At 38.0% G+C, this 16694-nt stretch overlaps 1 protein-coding gene across 4 annotated transcripts in view; it reads left to right on the top strand.

Annotated features, from left to right (window-relative positions):
- The first annotated feature begins 359 nt into the window (after positions 1-359).
- Positions 360-16694, top strand: part of GABRB2 (gamma-aminobutyric acid type A receptor subunit beta2) — a 230575-nt gene continuing 214240 nt past the window's right edge. The window contains exons 1-4 of one of the 4 annotated variants that reach the window (XM_036919787.2): positions 360-714; positions 1818-2047; positions 2201-2292; positions 3321-3388. In XM_036919787.2, coding sequence (XP_036775682.1) covers positions 1971-2047; positions 2201-2292; positions 3321-3388 — 237 coding nt within the window. In that variant the 5' untranslated portion in view covers positions 360-714; positions 1818-1970. Of the gene's footprint in view, positions 715-964; positions 1115-1817; positions 2048-2200; positions 2293-3320; positions 3389-16694 lie in introns of those variants that run through there. The other 3 variants (XM_036919710.2, XM_057491447.1, XM_057491454.1) reach the window with 3 other exon arrangements.

Genomic DNA, 16694 nt, shown 5'->3' with positions numbered 1-16694 from the left:
CGCCCGTTTCTAAATCCACAATATGGGGAACCTGAGGTGATAGCTGAAGCCTAGGCTAACTGTAAGAATTAATTAATAAAGCACCTAGGAAGTAGCGGGCGCTCGGTTACGGTAACAATGATTAGGAGGAGGAGTTGTAAGTTAAAATGCTGGTAGTGCAGCACGTAGGTTTGAGCTCTGACTTTTCCAGATATTCACCGGGAGTGGAGGAAGGGTAGCGAAAGCACGTGTCCCCTCTTCTCTGGCCCCCGGTCCCAAGTTGGCCCAGAAGCCCCAGCCCGGCAGCGCTCCCGGTGCCCGCCGCACGTCTCTTTGCCTCGGGCGGGGAGACATTTCTTCCATGAATTGAGTGCCTCCCTCCCTCTCCAACCCCCGAGCTCGCTCGCTGCCTCCTCCGCGTCCTGGTGGCCGTAGCGGGCCGGGCCAAGCCTCAGGCGGGAGAGAAACGGCAGCCTCGGGGCGTGAGAGTCTCTCCCCGCCCCGGGAGGGGGTGGCGAGGTCAAGGTGGCGTGAAGACAGGGTGAACGCGGTGCCCCCCGCGCGGCCCCGAGGCCCCTTCTTCATTTTGACTGCCTTCTAGGGACCGCCTTTGGCTTTTCGCGTCCTGAGGCACCGACCCTGACCAGCCCGGCGTCCCTTCCCGCCACCCGCCCTGCCCAGCTGGGGCGGAGGGCCGGGGGCGGCGGGAGTGGGCGGCGAGCGCAGGCGGGCGAGGTAAGGCGCGGCGGGCGGCGGGGGGAGCGGGAGCGCGCCCGCACGTGCGCGCGCGTGTGCGCGGCCTCCGAGGGGGCGTGGGGGCAGCCAGGTGCGTCCCACCCGGCCGTCGGCGCTTCCTGCACCCGGTCGCCGCCCAAGCCTCTCGCCCCATGTCCCATCACCCCTTCATCCAAACCCCACCCTCCTGCTAATAATTTCCCATCGCAGAATCAGCCCGAAACCTGGGAAGGCAACGTTGCCTTTCGGCTCCCCTCGCCCCCACCTCACCCTCCCCACCTACTATAAATAATCAGGACTGGCGGGTCAGGCACGTCACTCGGCTAGAAACCGGGACCCCGAGGTTTTCTTCTCTGGGAATAGGGGGCAAAGGGTGTGGAGGAGGAGAAAGAAATCTCTCGTGAGTAGTGAAGAAAAGCTTGCTCCTTGACTCCTTAATATGACCAGGCATCGTTTTATTCCTCTTTTCTTTCCCTTTTTTTTCTTTTCGGAACATTTTTCCTTTCTTTCTTATTCTCCCTTCCCCACCCCCCGCCCCCCGCCCCCCGCCCAATACAACGGATTGCTCAGCACTCCTGCCATTGGTTTCTTTCCTCCCTCCCCCTCTACTTGTTCTGGCACCGTCCCCTCCCCTCCCCCGCTGCACAACCCCCACCTCCAGCACCCTTTTCGCCCCAAGCAGGGGTTGCCATTCTCCGAGGAAATAAAGTTCAAACTCCTTTCCCCGTATGCTTGCTGAGACCAGGAGCGAGTTCCTAGCCACCCATCTTCCGCTAGCACTCCACACCTGCTATCCCTTAAATTCCTACTCTGGTCTTACATATTTAAAAGGACACACACACACACACACACACACAAACATACACAAACACACACTCATCCACACAACCCCAAACCCGACAACCCGCGAGGTGCAAAACTGCCTCCTGCAACTACCAAAACTTACCAGAGGCTCTAGTTATTTTCGTATTAGGGAAAGGGCAACGAAGAATTTACTCTGGGTCCTTTAATGGGGTGACTTTTCTATATTATTCAAATGTGTATATATTATACATATATATGTTTTTCCTTTTTCTCCTTTAATTTTTTTTTTTCTTAATAAGAAAAATCTGCTGGGTCCCAGGCAGCCGCCGCTGCCCCTTTGATGTTTTGGTACTCCGTGCGCATGCGCTTCACATTAGAATTACTGCACTGGGCAGACTAAGTTGGATCTCCTTTCTTCAGTGAAACCTTGAATCCTATCAAAAACTAAAGGGATGTGGAGAGTCCGGAAAAAGGGCTACTTTGGGATTTGGTCATTCCCCTTAATAATCGCCGCTGTTTGTGCGCAGAGGTAAGTGTGCCCAGCGTTTCTTTTTCCTTTCTCACTTTGAAGGGCTCTGCCTGCATACCTCTGTGATCAGGGATCTGTACTGAGAATCAGATAGATGCTGAAGACGCTGTGCCTGCCGCCTTATTGATGCCTATTTGTCTTTTCTTTCTTTAGTGTCAATGATCCCAGTAATATGTCGCTGGTTAAAGAGACTGTGGATAGACTCCTGAAAGGCTATGACATTCGTCTGAGACCAGATTTTGGAGGTAATGGGGTTGCCTTGGAAATAATAAACAGCCCAGCTATAGCCTAAGCTGTATTTTGAGCTTTGTGCACGCTGTCTTCCCTCTCCCTCAGTGTGGCTGCATGTGGTGCACTGAATGTGTCTGTGTTACCATACTGAGAAACTGATCTAAACTTACGCCGGGTCTGTTACTATCCAACGCTTAGATGGTCTTAGAGTGAGACCTTCTTAGCGTGTTTAGGTGACAGCTGCCCTTCGACTTCACTGTTTAAATCCTTTGCTTCACTGTTTTGCTTCGTTGAGATACAAACCTCTTTTAAGTTTAAGTAATGTTGTGCAGAGAACGTGGCTTACTAAAGGCTATCGTGAACATTTTTTGAGGACAAAATGTGCAGACAGTTGGTTGAGAAGTGGCATTAACCCCCTGTGCCCGCCTACTTTGGAAGAGTTCTGGCCATGATTTAAAGTAGCTCGTGTCTGGGTACTATCAAGTCCTGGAAGTCTCAGGGCACTGCACGGGGCGTTGTGGGGGCGGGGGTGTGGGGAGGCGGGAGAGGGGGTGGGGCTTAGGCTGTTTAGAGGGTAGGGAGGGTAGTGGGGAGAAGTCCTCTCCTTGCAGCATTAGATATGCTGATTGTGTCCATTTAATTTTGCTTCATTCTTGTAGGAAGCCCGAAGAGTTAAAACCTCCGCACAGAAAGGGGGTGGAAAGAATGAGGAGGAGGGGGTTTGAGCTCATATATCAAATTTCCTTGGGCCAGAATGATTCCCGTTCTGCTGTTGAGTTGTGTGTATTCTCATGCTGAGACATCTACATATGTAGACGTGGCTGGAATCTCTCGTCCATTAGGACACGTGTGTGCATGTTCAATAGAGCATTTCCTAGAGATGTGCCTGTCGACCTTATTAAAAAGGCTCAGAAAACTGAGGAATTGAAGGGTGAGCAGTATGGGGAGAGATGTGGGGCAGAGTGTCCCGTGCTGGTGACAACTCATACTAAGAATGAATGAAGTTCTGATAAATCACGTGGCTGGCCATCTTGGTTTGCAGGTCCCCCCGTGGCCGTGGGAATGAACATTGACATCGCCAGCATCGATATGGTTTCTGAAGTCAATATGGTGAGTATTGTGGTTTATGGCTGCGTCTCCGCAGACCGTCATGTGGGAAGGAGGAAGGAGGAAGGAGCCAGCCAGTGGGGGTGGGGTGTGCATGAGTGTGGATGGAGTGGGATTGAGGGCTGCGGACTTTGCTTTGGAATCCACTGTGTTTGAGGTTTCAGAACCGGCTTTTTTTGGTTACCAAGGATTTTTCCAACCTGGTTCAGGTACTTGAGACTTGGCATAAAATGAGCAAAATGCGTGGCATATTCGCGAGCAAAACGCATCCACGTGGGGGAGACCCCCTGCAGAAGCCATATTTCCTAAGGTTCACGGGGAAACCCAGTTCATCAAGTGATTTTCTGGATTTGGGGTGGCATCAGAGGGAGAGGGCAAGGTTTTGATTTGGTCTGTCACAGGGAATGGAACCTACAAACTGAACTGTAGCAAAGAGACTGAATAAATGACACTGGGATAGTGATGCCAACTTGTTGCTTTCCGACAGGGTCTCTTTATAGCTTATGGCAAGCCCCTCCTCCCGCATTTGTTCACTGGCTCCTTTAACCCCTCCTGCTCACCAAAATAAAATAATAATTGGCCACTCCATTTTCAAAAAGCAGGCTCAGACTGATGTGTCATCTCTGGTCACTTCTGCAGTGTTATTCAACACATAATTCTAAGATTTTGCAATTTATGGACAGTAACACTCTTTAGCAGCTACCTCCTTGGACTTGGGGCAAGTGTAAAAAGGAAAAGCCTCTGTGTTCCCTGTCCCGGGAACACTTGTGGGGGGTTTGCCTCATGCAGGAGCGCCCCCTGCTGCCCATGTTGGGGCACTGCAGACACAGAAGACAAGGGTGAGTGTCCCAGATACCCTGCTTACTTGGACCATTTCTCCAGTGACTTTTCTATTCTTTGTTTTTGAAGTTTTCCCTTTTGTAAAAGTCTCTCTAGAAAGCCTACGTTTGAATGTAAGTCGCTAGTGTTATCTTCAATCCTGATAGCACACAGCACATCTCTGAAGATTGTGTTATGGCCTGGTCCTGCAGAGAAACGGAATGCACTATTAATGAAGGTGTAGCCTGTAAGGTTTTATGCAAAACACCTCTAAACCAGCCATCAGGACTTGAAAGTTATAGCTCTTACTAACTCAATAGAGCCAAAGAACTAGCTAGTGGACATGATCTCAAGATAATACAAATTTTCATGTTGCCAGAATTCAAATAAAGTGGAGGCTTAAATTACCAGCTTCATCCCTATACGTTCTCCAAAGACAGGTGATATGCCTGAGGCATCACAAGACAATGAAACATCTTACGACTACTGCAGGGATTATTCGACTATTTCAGTAACATTTTAATGACATGTATCTTCTTATATTCTAATTATTGGAAAGTTTTATCATGTAGGATATAAGCACAGACTTAAAATAATATGGGATGATTCAGTACCACCGATTTCCACACACATTATGAAAATCCCCTGTATAGAGAATATTTCTTTCTTGGGAAACTACTTAGTTTCTCAGATATACAAATATTCATTTTGTGAGATTTTATTGGACATTCATCAGTTTATTTTTTGAATTTTACTACATATAAAATTTTAAAATGTCCTAATGTGGGTACCTCTTAAGTCCCAGGTACTCAAATCTAAATTGTGTTGCTAAAAACAAAGTGATATAGAAATCAGATGTGGTCCTGTGTGCCCTACATGTGGTTGAATTAGACTCATTTTACATTTTGATTTATTTGTGTCCTTTTCCTAAATTTTATTTTACCACCTTCCTCTTCAGGGCATCACAAAAAATGGAAAAATTCTGAAATATTTAGAATCCAAAGAGACAATGATGAAATGAGTAGAAGTTGCTGTGGTAGGTTAACTAAAAGCTTAGATGTATTATAGCCCCAAATTGTTTAGAGTAGTAGTGAGTTTTTTTCTTCTAGTTTTGTTTTTTACCTGACTGCAGTATTTTGGAGAGGTATCTGATCTGGACACTGTGCCAAGACCTGCTAGTCAAAATATAGACTTAGCTGAAGGTAGGTGTCATCTCTTAAAGCTATTTACTGGTGCTGAAAAATCATGGGATGTTGAAAGTGTAAAAACAAATGTCAGGTTGTAAATAGGCCAGTATTGTAGCATTAATGATTAGAACCAAGTGTTAAAAAGGTTCCATGCCAGATTCCTTTCTTAGTCTACTGTTAACACACATGGACTTGCCCAGACACATTTTTACTTGTTAAAAAATTAACATTTATTTCAGCTAATGGATATAGTGATTTTAAATCATTCCTTCAAAGAAAAATGTTGTGATGTATTTTGATACTATTTTAAAAGATGGTTATTTTATCTGAATCAACATGTGGACAATTCCATCACTGGTGTCTAAACCAAATGAGATATTTGTGGCATATTTTCTCCTGTATATAGGTCTAAAAGGATTAGGATCTTTTGACTAGATTCAGTTCTAGATGAATGGTTGATTGATTATTTAAGTGAAATCAATCAAAATTGATTAACACAACTTTCTGTTTCATTATTCTTTGTGGTCTGCAATCTCTGGTAACTACACTTTCTTTTATTATAGCAAATCTTCTTTTGAAGAATGGTATGTACCATACCATTTAGATTGTCACTGACTCGTTTGTACTGAAAAGAAAAAGGCCCACGTCAATGTGGTTCTTCTGGTAAATGACAATGATAGAAAGACCTGAACTGAGTCAGGAGTCTTGAATACCAGTTCTGCTTTGCTGCTCAGTCATCCTGAGGGAATTCACAGCAGATGGGATTCAATTTCCCCACCTGTTACAGGGAGGAACAGTCCCATTTTTACTATCTCAGGTGACTACCAGAATTAATATAACAATGTATCTGAAAATCTTGATGTTCCATGAGCATAGATTATTTAGAAAACCAAATACCAGGCTATCACTCAGGAGACCCAATGTTACCCAAATGCTGCCTTAAGTGTACTTGTGTCAATAATTAACATTACTAGGTCTCAGTTTCCTTATGAGAGGGGACATGTTAAACTGAGTTCTAACTCAAAGTTGCATGTGTGTCTGGTTTGGTTTATTATAATAGCTCTGTTATGTACAAAGAAGTTCCAGAAAACTTGGAAATCCAACATTAACCATAAGGAAAATGCAGAATTCCTAAATGTCATGAAGTTGTAGGTTCTTGCTCAGGAAAGTGATGGTGGTCTCTTAGCCATATGACTCAGGTGACTGTTGGCCCAAAGGAAGAACACGATCTCAATTAGTTCTTTGGAAGAATGTGATCTTAATTAGAATGCTCCTGAACAGAAAGCTTGGCTTTAGAATGAAGTATTTTTAGATGTCTTGGTTAAATTGGCAGGAATCTTTTTGTTAAGATTCTTTGATGAAAAGTACATTTTAAGATCCAAAATTGGCTCTAAGAATTATGGACTGAAATAGCTTTCTCTTCATTTAAAGCAGACTCTTCTCCATCTTGAAACAACACATTTGCCAACCAAGGAATGAAGCAGTATTTCACTTTTGAGGAAAGAGTTCTAGTAAACACATACACAAATTACCTTTTTATGGAATGGCAAGTGGAGAAAAGTGCTGCTTTTTTTTTTTTAAACAGATGTTTTTTTGTATCACCAGCTGCACAATTTAAAATTCAGTTCAACGCAGATACTTATTTAGCAGCTACTATGATCCAGCCATGTACTAAGCTTTATAGACAGAGTGGTGAACACGACTGACTTGTCCCTTGACCTCGTAAAACTTAATATCTAGCTATTCATTTGTCTAAATCCTACTCCTACTCATACTTATCCTTTCCCTAAAACTTTTTCTGAGTAGCCAATTGAGTACCTAGTGAGTATCTCCTGTGAGTTCCTTTGTCACCTGTTGACTTCACCATTCATTATTTGATATTGCAAATTGCCTTAAATATGTTACATATTTAATCTGTCTTCCTAAGTCATGTTTAGAATACATATAAGACAAGGTTATAGTATCTCTCCCCATGTGGTTTTACTCTATATATGCAATGGTTTGTTGGATGCTTGACTCCTGGTGAATGCCACAAGTAATGGGTGAGCTATTTGTTTTCATAGCAGTAACTTGCTATTAGTCACCATATGCTTGTACCATATATGTGGAGAAACAAAGCATAGAATCTTAGGCCTCAAATTCAAGGCATTCACTGTTTAGGTCAACAGCTATAGACAGAATTACAATGTAGGTCATAAGTACTTTGAAAAAGGAAATGCATGGAGCATATTGGAAATACAGAATCCTGAGGAGTTTTACATAGAAATTAGTAGGTGAAAATGGGGGTTAGAGGACTGTGGATAGGTGTTTCAAGCTGAAAGAATGGCATATCGAAGAAAATGACACAGGAAAAATAAATAGGGTTGGGGATTTGCAAGTAACTTTAAATGGCTGGAGTTGGGAATGGGGGTGAAGAGGTGAAGGGGGTGGAGTTGGTATTGAGATCATAGGTGATGATCATATTATAAAGATAATTTATGTGGCTTGTTGAAGAGTTTTCAATGTTGTTGAAAAGATGTAGGGACCTATGAAGGGATGTCATTAGGAGAATAGCACGAATAGTTTTACACTTCGAGAAGATGCTTCTGAAGGAAGGAGGGTGGAGAAAGACCTAAGGTTGGGAAATGAGATGAAAACCCCCTGCAAAAATCCAACAAGAATTGAACAAAGGCAATGGTATAAAGGAGATGTAAAATCAGGATCTTTACAAGGTAGAAGTGACAGAATTTGGTGAACCCCAAGTCTGATAGTATCATTTATTGATATGGAGAACACAAAAAGACAGCCAGTTTGGGGGTAGAGTGAACACACAGAGTTCAGTTTGGGAAATGTTGACTTTTCTGCATGCATGGAATCTCCAAGTACAGACTGGAAAATAGAGGTCCAGAGCTAATTAAGAAGTCATGAGTTGAGAGATGAATTTGGACATTGTTAGCATATAAGTGGTGCTTACAACTGTATGAATGGATAAGATTAAAAAGGAAAAGTGAAAGGACAGCTAAAAATGGAGGTCTTTTAGGCACTGTAACTTAAGTGGAACCCTGAAAATAAGCCCACAATGGAGACTAATAAGTAGCTAATTAATAAGTAATTAATCAGCAGTTAAAGAATTAGTAGGAAAACCTGTAGATAATAATCTCTTTGAAACTGGGATACAAGAGAATTTAAAAAGGAAGGACATGGTCAGCTGTGCCAGATGCCATGATGATCAACTGAAATAAGGTCTGAGCCTTATCTTCTAGATATAGTTAACAGGAGCTCACTAGTAAGTGTAGGAAGTGCATTTTAGTGGTTGAAAATTACCATTTGAAGAGTTTGGATCTGAAGTGAAGTGGGGAGGGGGCAATTGCTAAAAGGAGTCATATATATTTTGGAGAAGAAGTAGTCTTTAGAAAGGAGTAAGTTGCAGATACAATGCAGGAGATGGGGTTGGGTGGCAGGACAGGAAGTTAAAAGCTTACTTCATTGAACACCTCTGTATTCTCTGTGACATGGGAGACCTTCGATGAGGTTAGAGGTGGTTAAAGTTGACCAGTGTAGAGAATGGGTAAGCAAGGTTACCCAGGACACATAGAAGGATATCCAGGAAGCATGAAGCATGGTAAAGGGGGTGTGAACACCCATTGACCACAGCCAGGCTTAATTCTAAATAAATTATGCTTAAAAGCTCTCCTATCCTTAAAATTTTAGCAAGATGTTACATTCTCTCCTTCTTTTCCTTTTCTTTCCCCAATCTTTGTCCTCTTGTACATACCCAACATTTTCTACCATCGTCATAACACTAATATAATCAAATAATTGTAGCTTCTGCTTAATGAATTCTTAATTTCTGTAAGTATTTTGTCAATGTGCATTATTTTATCTAATCCTTCTATAAAACTATGAGATGGCTACTCTCAACCTATTTATAAGAAAGGAATCTGATGAGGCCCAAAGAGGTTAAGTGACTTGTTCAAGATCACACAGCTAGCAAATGTCTGACTTCACATCCCTCAATCTTAACCATCCAGTTACACTGCACTTTTAAATATAGCAAGGCTTCATTTAAAAAAATCAATTCCATTCCTTAAGGACCCTGTTTTGTTGTATTTGTTTTTATACCTGTTTCTTTAGAAACAGAAGGTGGATCAGATAAACAAATCCTTTGTAAGATAATACTGTTACTCCTCATCTTCTGCACTTTGAAAAAAAATCTTACTTTCATTAAAATAATGTTTTTCAAGTTGGTTCTTTATTCAGTGCATATTAAATATAAGATGTGGTCCCTATCTTTGAGAAACGTATACCTTATATTACATCACAATTTAAACCAAGCAATAGAGGAATATTTATATAGGATCTTGAAGAGTCGAGGATGTTGCCCCTGTCATAATTACTTTAATTATGAATGGGTTCTGTTTGTTAACTTGGTCAGTAATTTTCCTATTGTTCCAGTAGAATCTGTTAGATAACTATTAAGGCCAATAATTGTCATGACATGTTGGCTGGTATATGTTTAAGAACTATAAACTGTCTCAGTGATTGTAGGCTGTGGGCTGACACTGTGAAAAGACCACACTCTGTCCATTTTATTCCTTTATTATCAAGACCTCATTTTTAGTTGAACTTTTTTTCCACTCTTTTCCTGATAAATTGCTCCTGCAAATAATTCTTTTATTTAAGGTGGTTGAGTTTTTTTGTTCTCTTCCCAGGTCTTGCCTTCCTCCATCCCACATAATTAAGTGAGACTCATTATAAACATTACATCTCTAGCAGATTTGTCTATTTTTAAACAACTATGCCACTTGATATCGACAGTTTATAAATCTATTTATTTTGGGAAACTCTAAGGGCAAATCTTTTTCTGTTACTTTGTGGGTACCCTGAACAATGCTCTTGCTTGACTGGCATGAAATAAAGAGCTGACTACGGACTTATTCTGCAAGAGAAAGGCCAGGGAAATATCTCAAGTGGATTGAAATAACATAAATGGAATTTTTTTTTAAGTTTTATAGGTCAAATTGACTCATATTTTCAGTTACTCTTTACTCTGTTTCTATCCTGATATAAGTCAGTTTTTCCAAAATCAATTTACATTTTTTGGATGACATAAAAATACTTGGAAACAGACAGTTAAAGAAAGAATAATAAATAAGATGGTTATAAATTTTTAAAAGATAAAATACAAGATTTATTTGTTGCCTCCCATTGTGTATTTTATTTACAAAATACATATTTTCTTACAGAAGAAGAGAAATGGTCTTATGCTCTCCCAATTTTTATGGAAAAGTATGGGGATGTTTTTATTCCCTTGGCTCTTGCTGGTGCTCATTTTGTTACCATTCTATTGGTATTTTTTTTGCCAACTCTTATTTTCTTTGCTCTATAATTTGGCCTTTACTGACCACTTACCTGCCAATAGGTCTTAACTTAGAAGTAATTGTTTGACAATTAAAGATAAAATAACTTCTCTTCTAACACAATAATAATTAAATTGATGAGCTTTTTAAGGTGAATATTTTAGCAAAATGGTACATCAGTAAACCATAGGGGAGCTTAAGAGATTTGGAGGTATGCAATGCATGCACATGAGGTGTGCAAGTGTCTGTATGTACCTTCAGTGCATAGCGCAATGTGTGACAGTAGGTGCACAACAAATATGGATTGAATGAATCTGTTGAAGGGGTAGTTGAAGGACTGCTGTATATTGGATGTATTTATCAAATGGGAACTTAACTAGCACTATGTTAATTAGGCTGGATTGCAGAAGGATATGAAATCATTCTTATGCAGAGGCAAAGTTTTTCTCTAGAGTTAAAAAAGGATTAATCTTATTGCCTGGAGAGGGAGGTGATGGTTGTTGGAGAGAAGTGTTTTAGATAGTGGGATAGGAGAGTGGTGTATCCTTAGGTAGAGGAATCAAAATAAAAAGTTGAGAACCAAGTTTTTATAGCAATTCTCAAACTTTGCTATGTAATAGAATCATCTGAGTCTAGCATTAATATTTGTATTTTTAGGGCCCATGTCCAGAGTCTGATTCAGTAGGTCTGGGAAAGCTCAGGAACCTGCATGTTGAAAAGCTCTCTGCATGACTGGCACAGGTACTGTTTGAGGGACACTGTTTTGAAAAACACAAAGTGGAGGTGGAAGCTAATATAACCACTAATAAAGCAATTTATAATTTATAATATGGGGTTTTGCACTGGTAAAGATCTAAGTTATCAAACTGCATTGGATTTGCAAAAGAAGACTTTATGCAAGAGGGAAAGTTGAACTGAGCAAAAGGATCAATGCAATATGAGTAAATGGAAAATAGAACAAGCAGTCCAATAGGAGAGTGCAGTGGGGTGTAGACAGCAGAATGAAAGTCATTGTATGTTGGCAATAATAATATTGCAAAAATAAAAATTTATAGTATGTATGACTATTTTACTTCATATTCACATATATCCATTGAGCTAGGTTATCTTCTTTTACAAATGTAGAAACTAAGGACTAGAGGGATTATATAATTTCTAACATTTCACAGCTAACACATGGTAGAGTGCATATGTAGCTTATGAATATATGGGGTGAAGCTAATAATTGCTTCACAAAATAGGACCTTCAGCCGTACAGAGGAGGCATAGAAATTTCTTGGTTATGTGCTATGACTTGATGAGAATCTTAAGCATCTTCACAAAGAATAAAGTGGAAGGTGGGGGACACTAAACTAAGGGTAAGTATGGAAAAGTTGAGAAACATTTTCCATTTCTGGTTTTTATTTTTATAAAATTCCCTTTGGAACCCCCACACTAATTCTATTGAAACAAATGATGAAAATAATCATAATTCTGTATTTTAAAATGTTGAACAAAGTTTGTGAAATGCATACTTAGGCCTCAGTCATTAAGCATCTTGAAATTGCTCCTCTAAAAATCAATAATTTAATGTTCAGTTGGTCCAAGACTACTGAATCAAAATTTTTAAAAATAATTACTGACTTTTATATGTCTCTTCTTCAATTAGTCTTTAAAAACTACTTTTTACTGTATTTAATCTATATACTAATATGTAATTTACATGATCAAACATACGCAAAATAAATTTAGAGGATTTGATAAAAATATATATAAATCCTAATATTTTCATCTCATACTCGCCTTGATATTAGTTTAGACAATTACATTTCCCATGAAAAAAGAATATTGTGAATAATGATGGAAAATGAAAGACTGTTTTATTCCCCATATTTTTCTGCTAATGGGATATTTGTAGAAGGACTTTTAATATAGGTAATTTAAAAGTGATTGCTGTTTTCTGTAGAAGCCCTATCTTGCAACTTCTCAAGCATCAACATAGAAAATGTAATGTTTTAGAGAGTATGTTGTTCATCCCTTCCAGGAGAGAGCATTTGTTTTAAAATAATTATTGAATCTTCCTGCTTCTTAGGACTATAAATTAGCTGGATTTGACAAAGGACTGTATAATCAGACAGCTGGCTTTTAAACCAATATGCAAGGATTATCTTTAAAAATTGTCCACTTTTGGGAGGGTGTTGACATTTTGTCCACCATTGATTTTTGAAGAAATATTTCTTAACATTAATCTTAAATGAAATGACTTAAAGTCCATTTTAAAGAATATCATAAAATAAGAAGCAGAGAGGTTAGTTTTAAGTATGTGAGTAGGTGCCAATTATCAGGTGATAAAATCTAATCACCATTCTGTGTACTTACCATTGTTGAAGACACCAAGCTCCAAAAAATACATTTAAGTACTCTTTCCTCTTGTTATCTTTGACCTACGAAGAAACTAAGACTTATTTTGTAAATACATATTTCTGTTTCTTTTGCCAGTGAGTCTTTGAGTTAATAGACTGAAGTTCTCATAAAGCGTTTTCTGATCAGTTGTGGAAACCATTCCCCTTTCAAGCACTGTTAAACCAGCACCTCTTTTGACACTGGTGGGCTGATGCACTGGGCTGTGAAAATTTACATCAGGTTTATGTGTTGGAAGGATGCTCATAAGTGTTTATACTCTAATCACATTAGTATGCAGTATGTCTGTGTAGTAAGCTCTTTTTCTAAAAAGAATTCATTAGTGAATGATACCTTAGTTATTTATTATGAAAGTCATAATATTCTAAGTACTTGCCAAATTTACAGATGAGAAATCTGGAGACTGATAGATCACATGAAAAACAAAGGGTTTCCTTATTTTTCAGCTATTTTGGATGCTTTTCTTTAGAGTTTAGATTTTGGTGGCCACATTATGTTCTATAAGAAATCTTAACAAAATCACTTCACCAATTGCTTGTTAACATTATAAAGTAATATTTTATGGCAGATATATTACTTTCTAGTTATTTGGAAAGATCAATTGTCATTTTAATATCTTAATTATACATTTTGTAACAGATCATAAAACTCTTCCTATTTAATGAGCCAAATTTGAGAGCCACATTTTAAAATTTATCTAGTTGTTTTACCAAACTGACTCTAATAATCATCACTACTGTTTACTTAGGTGGAAATTTGTTGTTCAGTGGAGTTTTCTTTACTTACGATACTTTAGTCAAAGTGGCAATGTTGTAAATGTGTCCTGGTTTTTAAATTCCCTATTTCCTTAAGTGTTTCTGCTCTCATTTTAAAAAATGACCACAATCCTGGAGCTCTGGGTTTCCTGTTTTGATGCTGTTGTTTTAGTGCATAGTATAATCATGGCAAGGACAAAACCTGATTAAATCCAGTTCTACTCATGCCATCGGGTTGAAAGAGGGAGAGACAAAGGTAGAGAGACCCAGAGAAGGAGATGGAGGGAGGGATAGATGTATGTGGTTCTCATTCTTGAGGATGTGTAATGTGTTTTCAATAGTTGAAAAAACATTTTCTACATAGTAGCTGGGTTTTGTTTAGTATAAATGAATTTTATATAAAGTATGCAGTAAGAATTTGCCATGTAGATTATCTCTGTTCTTTTAAACCCTTTATAGTTTATAAAAAAAGTTTTAATTAAAAAGGTCAGTGAAAAACAGGATTTAAAAAAAAGCTTTATACCTTTGCCATAGAAGTGATATATCTTATTGCAATTATGACACTACTAAAAATTACTACAATCTATTGAGAAACTTTAATGAAGTGTAAGTTTTAAATGAATCCACATTTAACTATCAGAAACTCTATGAAATGAGATGTATTATCACATTTTACACATAGTTAAGCTGAGGGATAGAAGATTTTTGTGAGTTAGAACCTCTTAGAAACAGGACAGTACAACTGTCCTTATATTACAGCTAAGAAGTGGTATAGTGCATTTGAGCCCAATTTATCCCCTATAGCATTTGTTTTGTGTTTTCTGAAGTTAAAGGAAGGAGATATTGAAAAAAATTGTATGTATCCTCCTCCATCATAATCTCCCAGGATGACTGTTAATGGTTCACATTCCAGCTTCCCACATGACTTCTGGGAAACTTGCAAAAATCAAGCAAATAGAATATAAAGAATAGAATCTGTAATATGCAAAAGCAGTTTAATTCATTGAAAGATCAATTAAAATAGTAATTATCACTGTTTCATCATCATTAAGGCTTGTGGATGAATTTAAGATTATGCTTCACTTTTTTCTTGGTTATAAATCATCTTTCATCACTGGGGATGAATTCAGTCCTTGCTCAAAATAAAAATCTCTAAAAAAATAATATATGGTAATCTTGAGAATTAAGAACAAAATTAGATTTTGGATTGAATTTTGTGACAGACTTTTAGAATCAAGAAAATATCAGTCCTTCATATCTCACTTGTTATTTTAATAAGGTGGTACCTATCTCAGTATGTGAGCATCTCAGAATATTCAGTAAAATGATGGTTAGCATCTATGTGGAATAATAATTGTAAGATGTATTTCAAGGTCAGTCCAAAAGATGTCAGTTTGAATACATTTGTGCTCATCAAGTAAGGTTGGGAAAATATGTGTCTTAAATAAATTGTTTCTAATCTCTTTTCTTTTTTTCTACTTTATTAAATATACAACTGGGTTGATAAAAATTAAGAAAAAAATTAGGACAGGTATGTTATCTATATCTAAAATGTATATTTAAGCATATATGTAAATATGTATAGTTTTAAAATAGTTTTAAGTTCTCTATTTCTTTTAAAAGCATGAAATCCTTGGACTAAAATCTGCTATTGCATTTTTAAAGAGATTATTTCTATAATTATTGTGAAAACGTCAGTACTAATATCAAAAGCAGGACCTGGGAAGTTCTGAATTTGTCCTGAATTTGTCACTGATGATAAAACCTTGTACAAAATTCTGGTACAAAGTTTCTATATTTGGTAATTAAGGAAATTCAATGAAATATATAAGGTAACTTCCAGCTGTTTATGTGTTTGTTTTGCAAAGTGAGTAAATGTGTCATATAAAATTTTCTTAATATTTGATTTTTTAACTTGAATTTTTTTCATTATTTCTGTCCATTATAAAAAAAGCAGTAACATAATAACTAAAATGAAAAGAGAAGGTCTATATTAATGTCATTACCCAGAAATAAATACTGTTAGTAAACTGATCACTAAACCTCCAGACTTCTTGGGAATTCATATGCATGCATATAAAATAGAAATAGATAGTATCATATATTAAGTTTAGTAGTATGATTTCTTCCCTTAACATTTTGTAAACACCTTTTGATGCCATCTAAAATTTTTCTGCCATGTAATATCCAGTGGTTGCATAGAGTTTCATTGTATGGCTACAATTATTAAATCAATCCTGTTGATAGACATTATGGTTATTTTGGGGATTTTTTTTTACTATTATGAACTAAGCTATATTCAACAATACTATGTAGTAATATTTGATGCAGTTGTACAGTTATTTCCCCTGATAAATTCTTATAAGTGAGATACTGGAATCCAGAGCATGTACATTTTAGGTATTGATACATATAAAACTGTGCTTCCTTTAAATGCTTTTTTTATGTTCACCCACCAGTAGGGTGTGGTGTGAAAGAGAATTTCGTGGGCATACATGCAGACAACTCCTGCATATCTCCCTAAGTATGTTCATTCTTTCCACCTTTGCTAATCTGATTATCAAGAAAATTGATAATTTTCTTGAATGAATTATTTTTTATTGCAAAGTCACTATCTAAAATACCTTCTTTTGTTTATTGGACATTTGTATTTCTTCTCTCTAAATTACCTTTTCATGCCATTTGTTAATTTTTTTCTATTGGAAGATTCAGTTTTTTCTTACTGATTTGTTGAAACTTAATGTATATTAAGGCTGTTAACCCTTTGTCATAGTGCAAACACAACTTGTGTAACTTTGCGAATAACATC

The sequence above is a fragment of the Manis pentadactyla genome, chromosome 2, assembly GCF_030020395.1.
Source record: "Manis pentadactyla isolate mManPen7 chromosome 2, mManPen7.hap1, whole genome shotgun sequence".
In the NCBI taxonomy this organism is placed as follows: domain Eukaryota; kingdom Metazoa; phylum Chordata; class Mammalia; order Pholidota; family Manidae; genus Manis; species Manis pentadactyla.
Note: the sequence above shows the minus strand (reverse complement) of the source record. Positions and strands in the feature narration are given on the sequence as shown.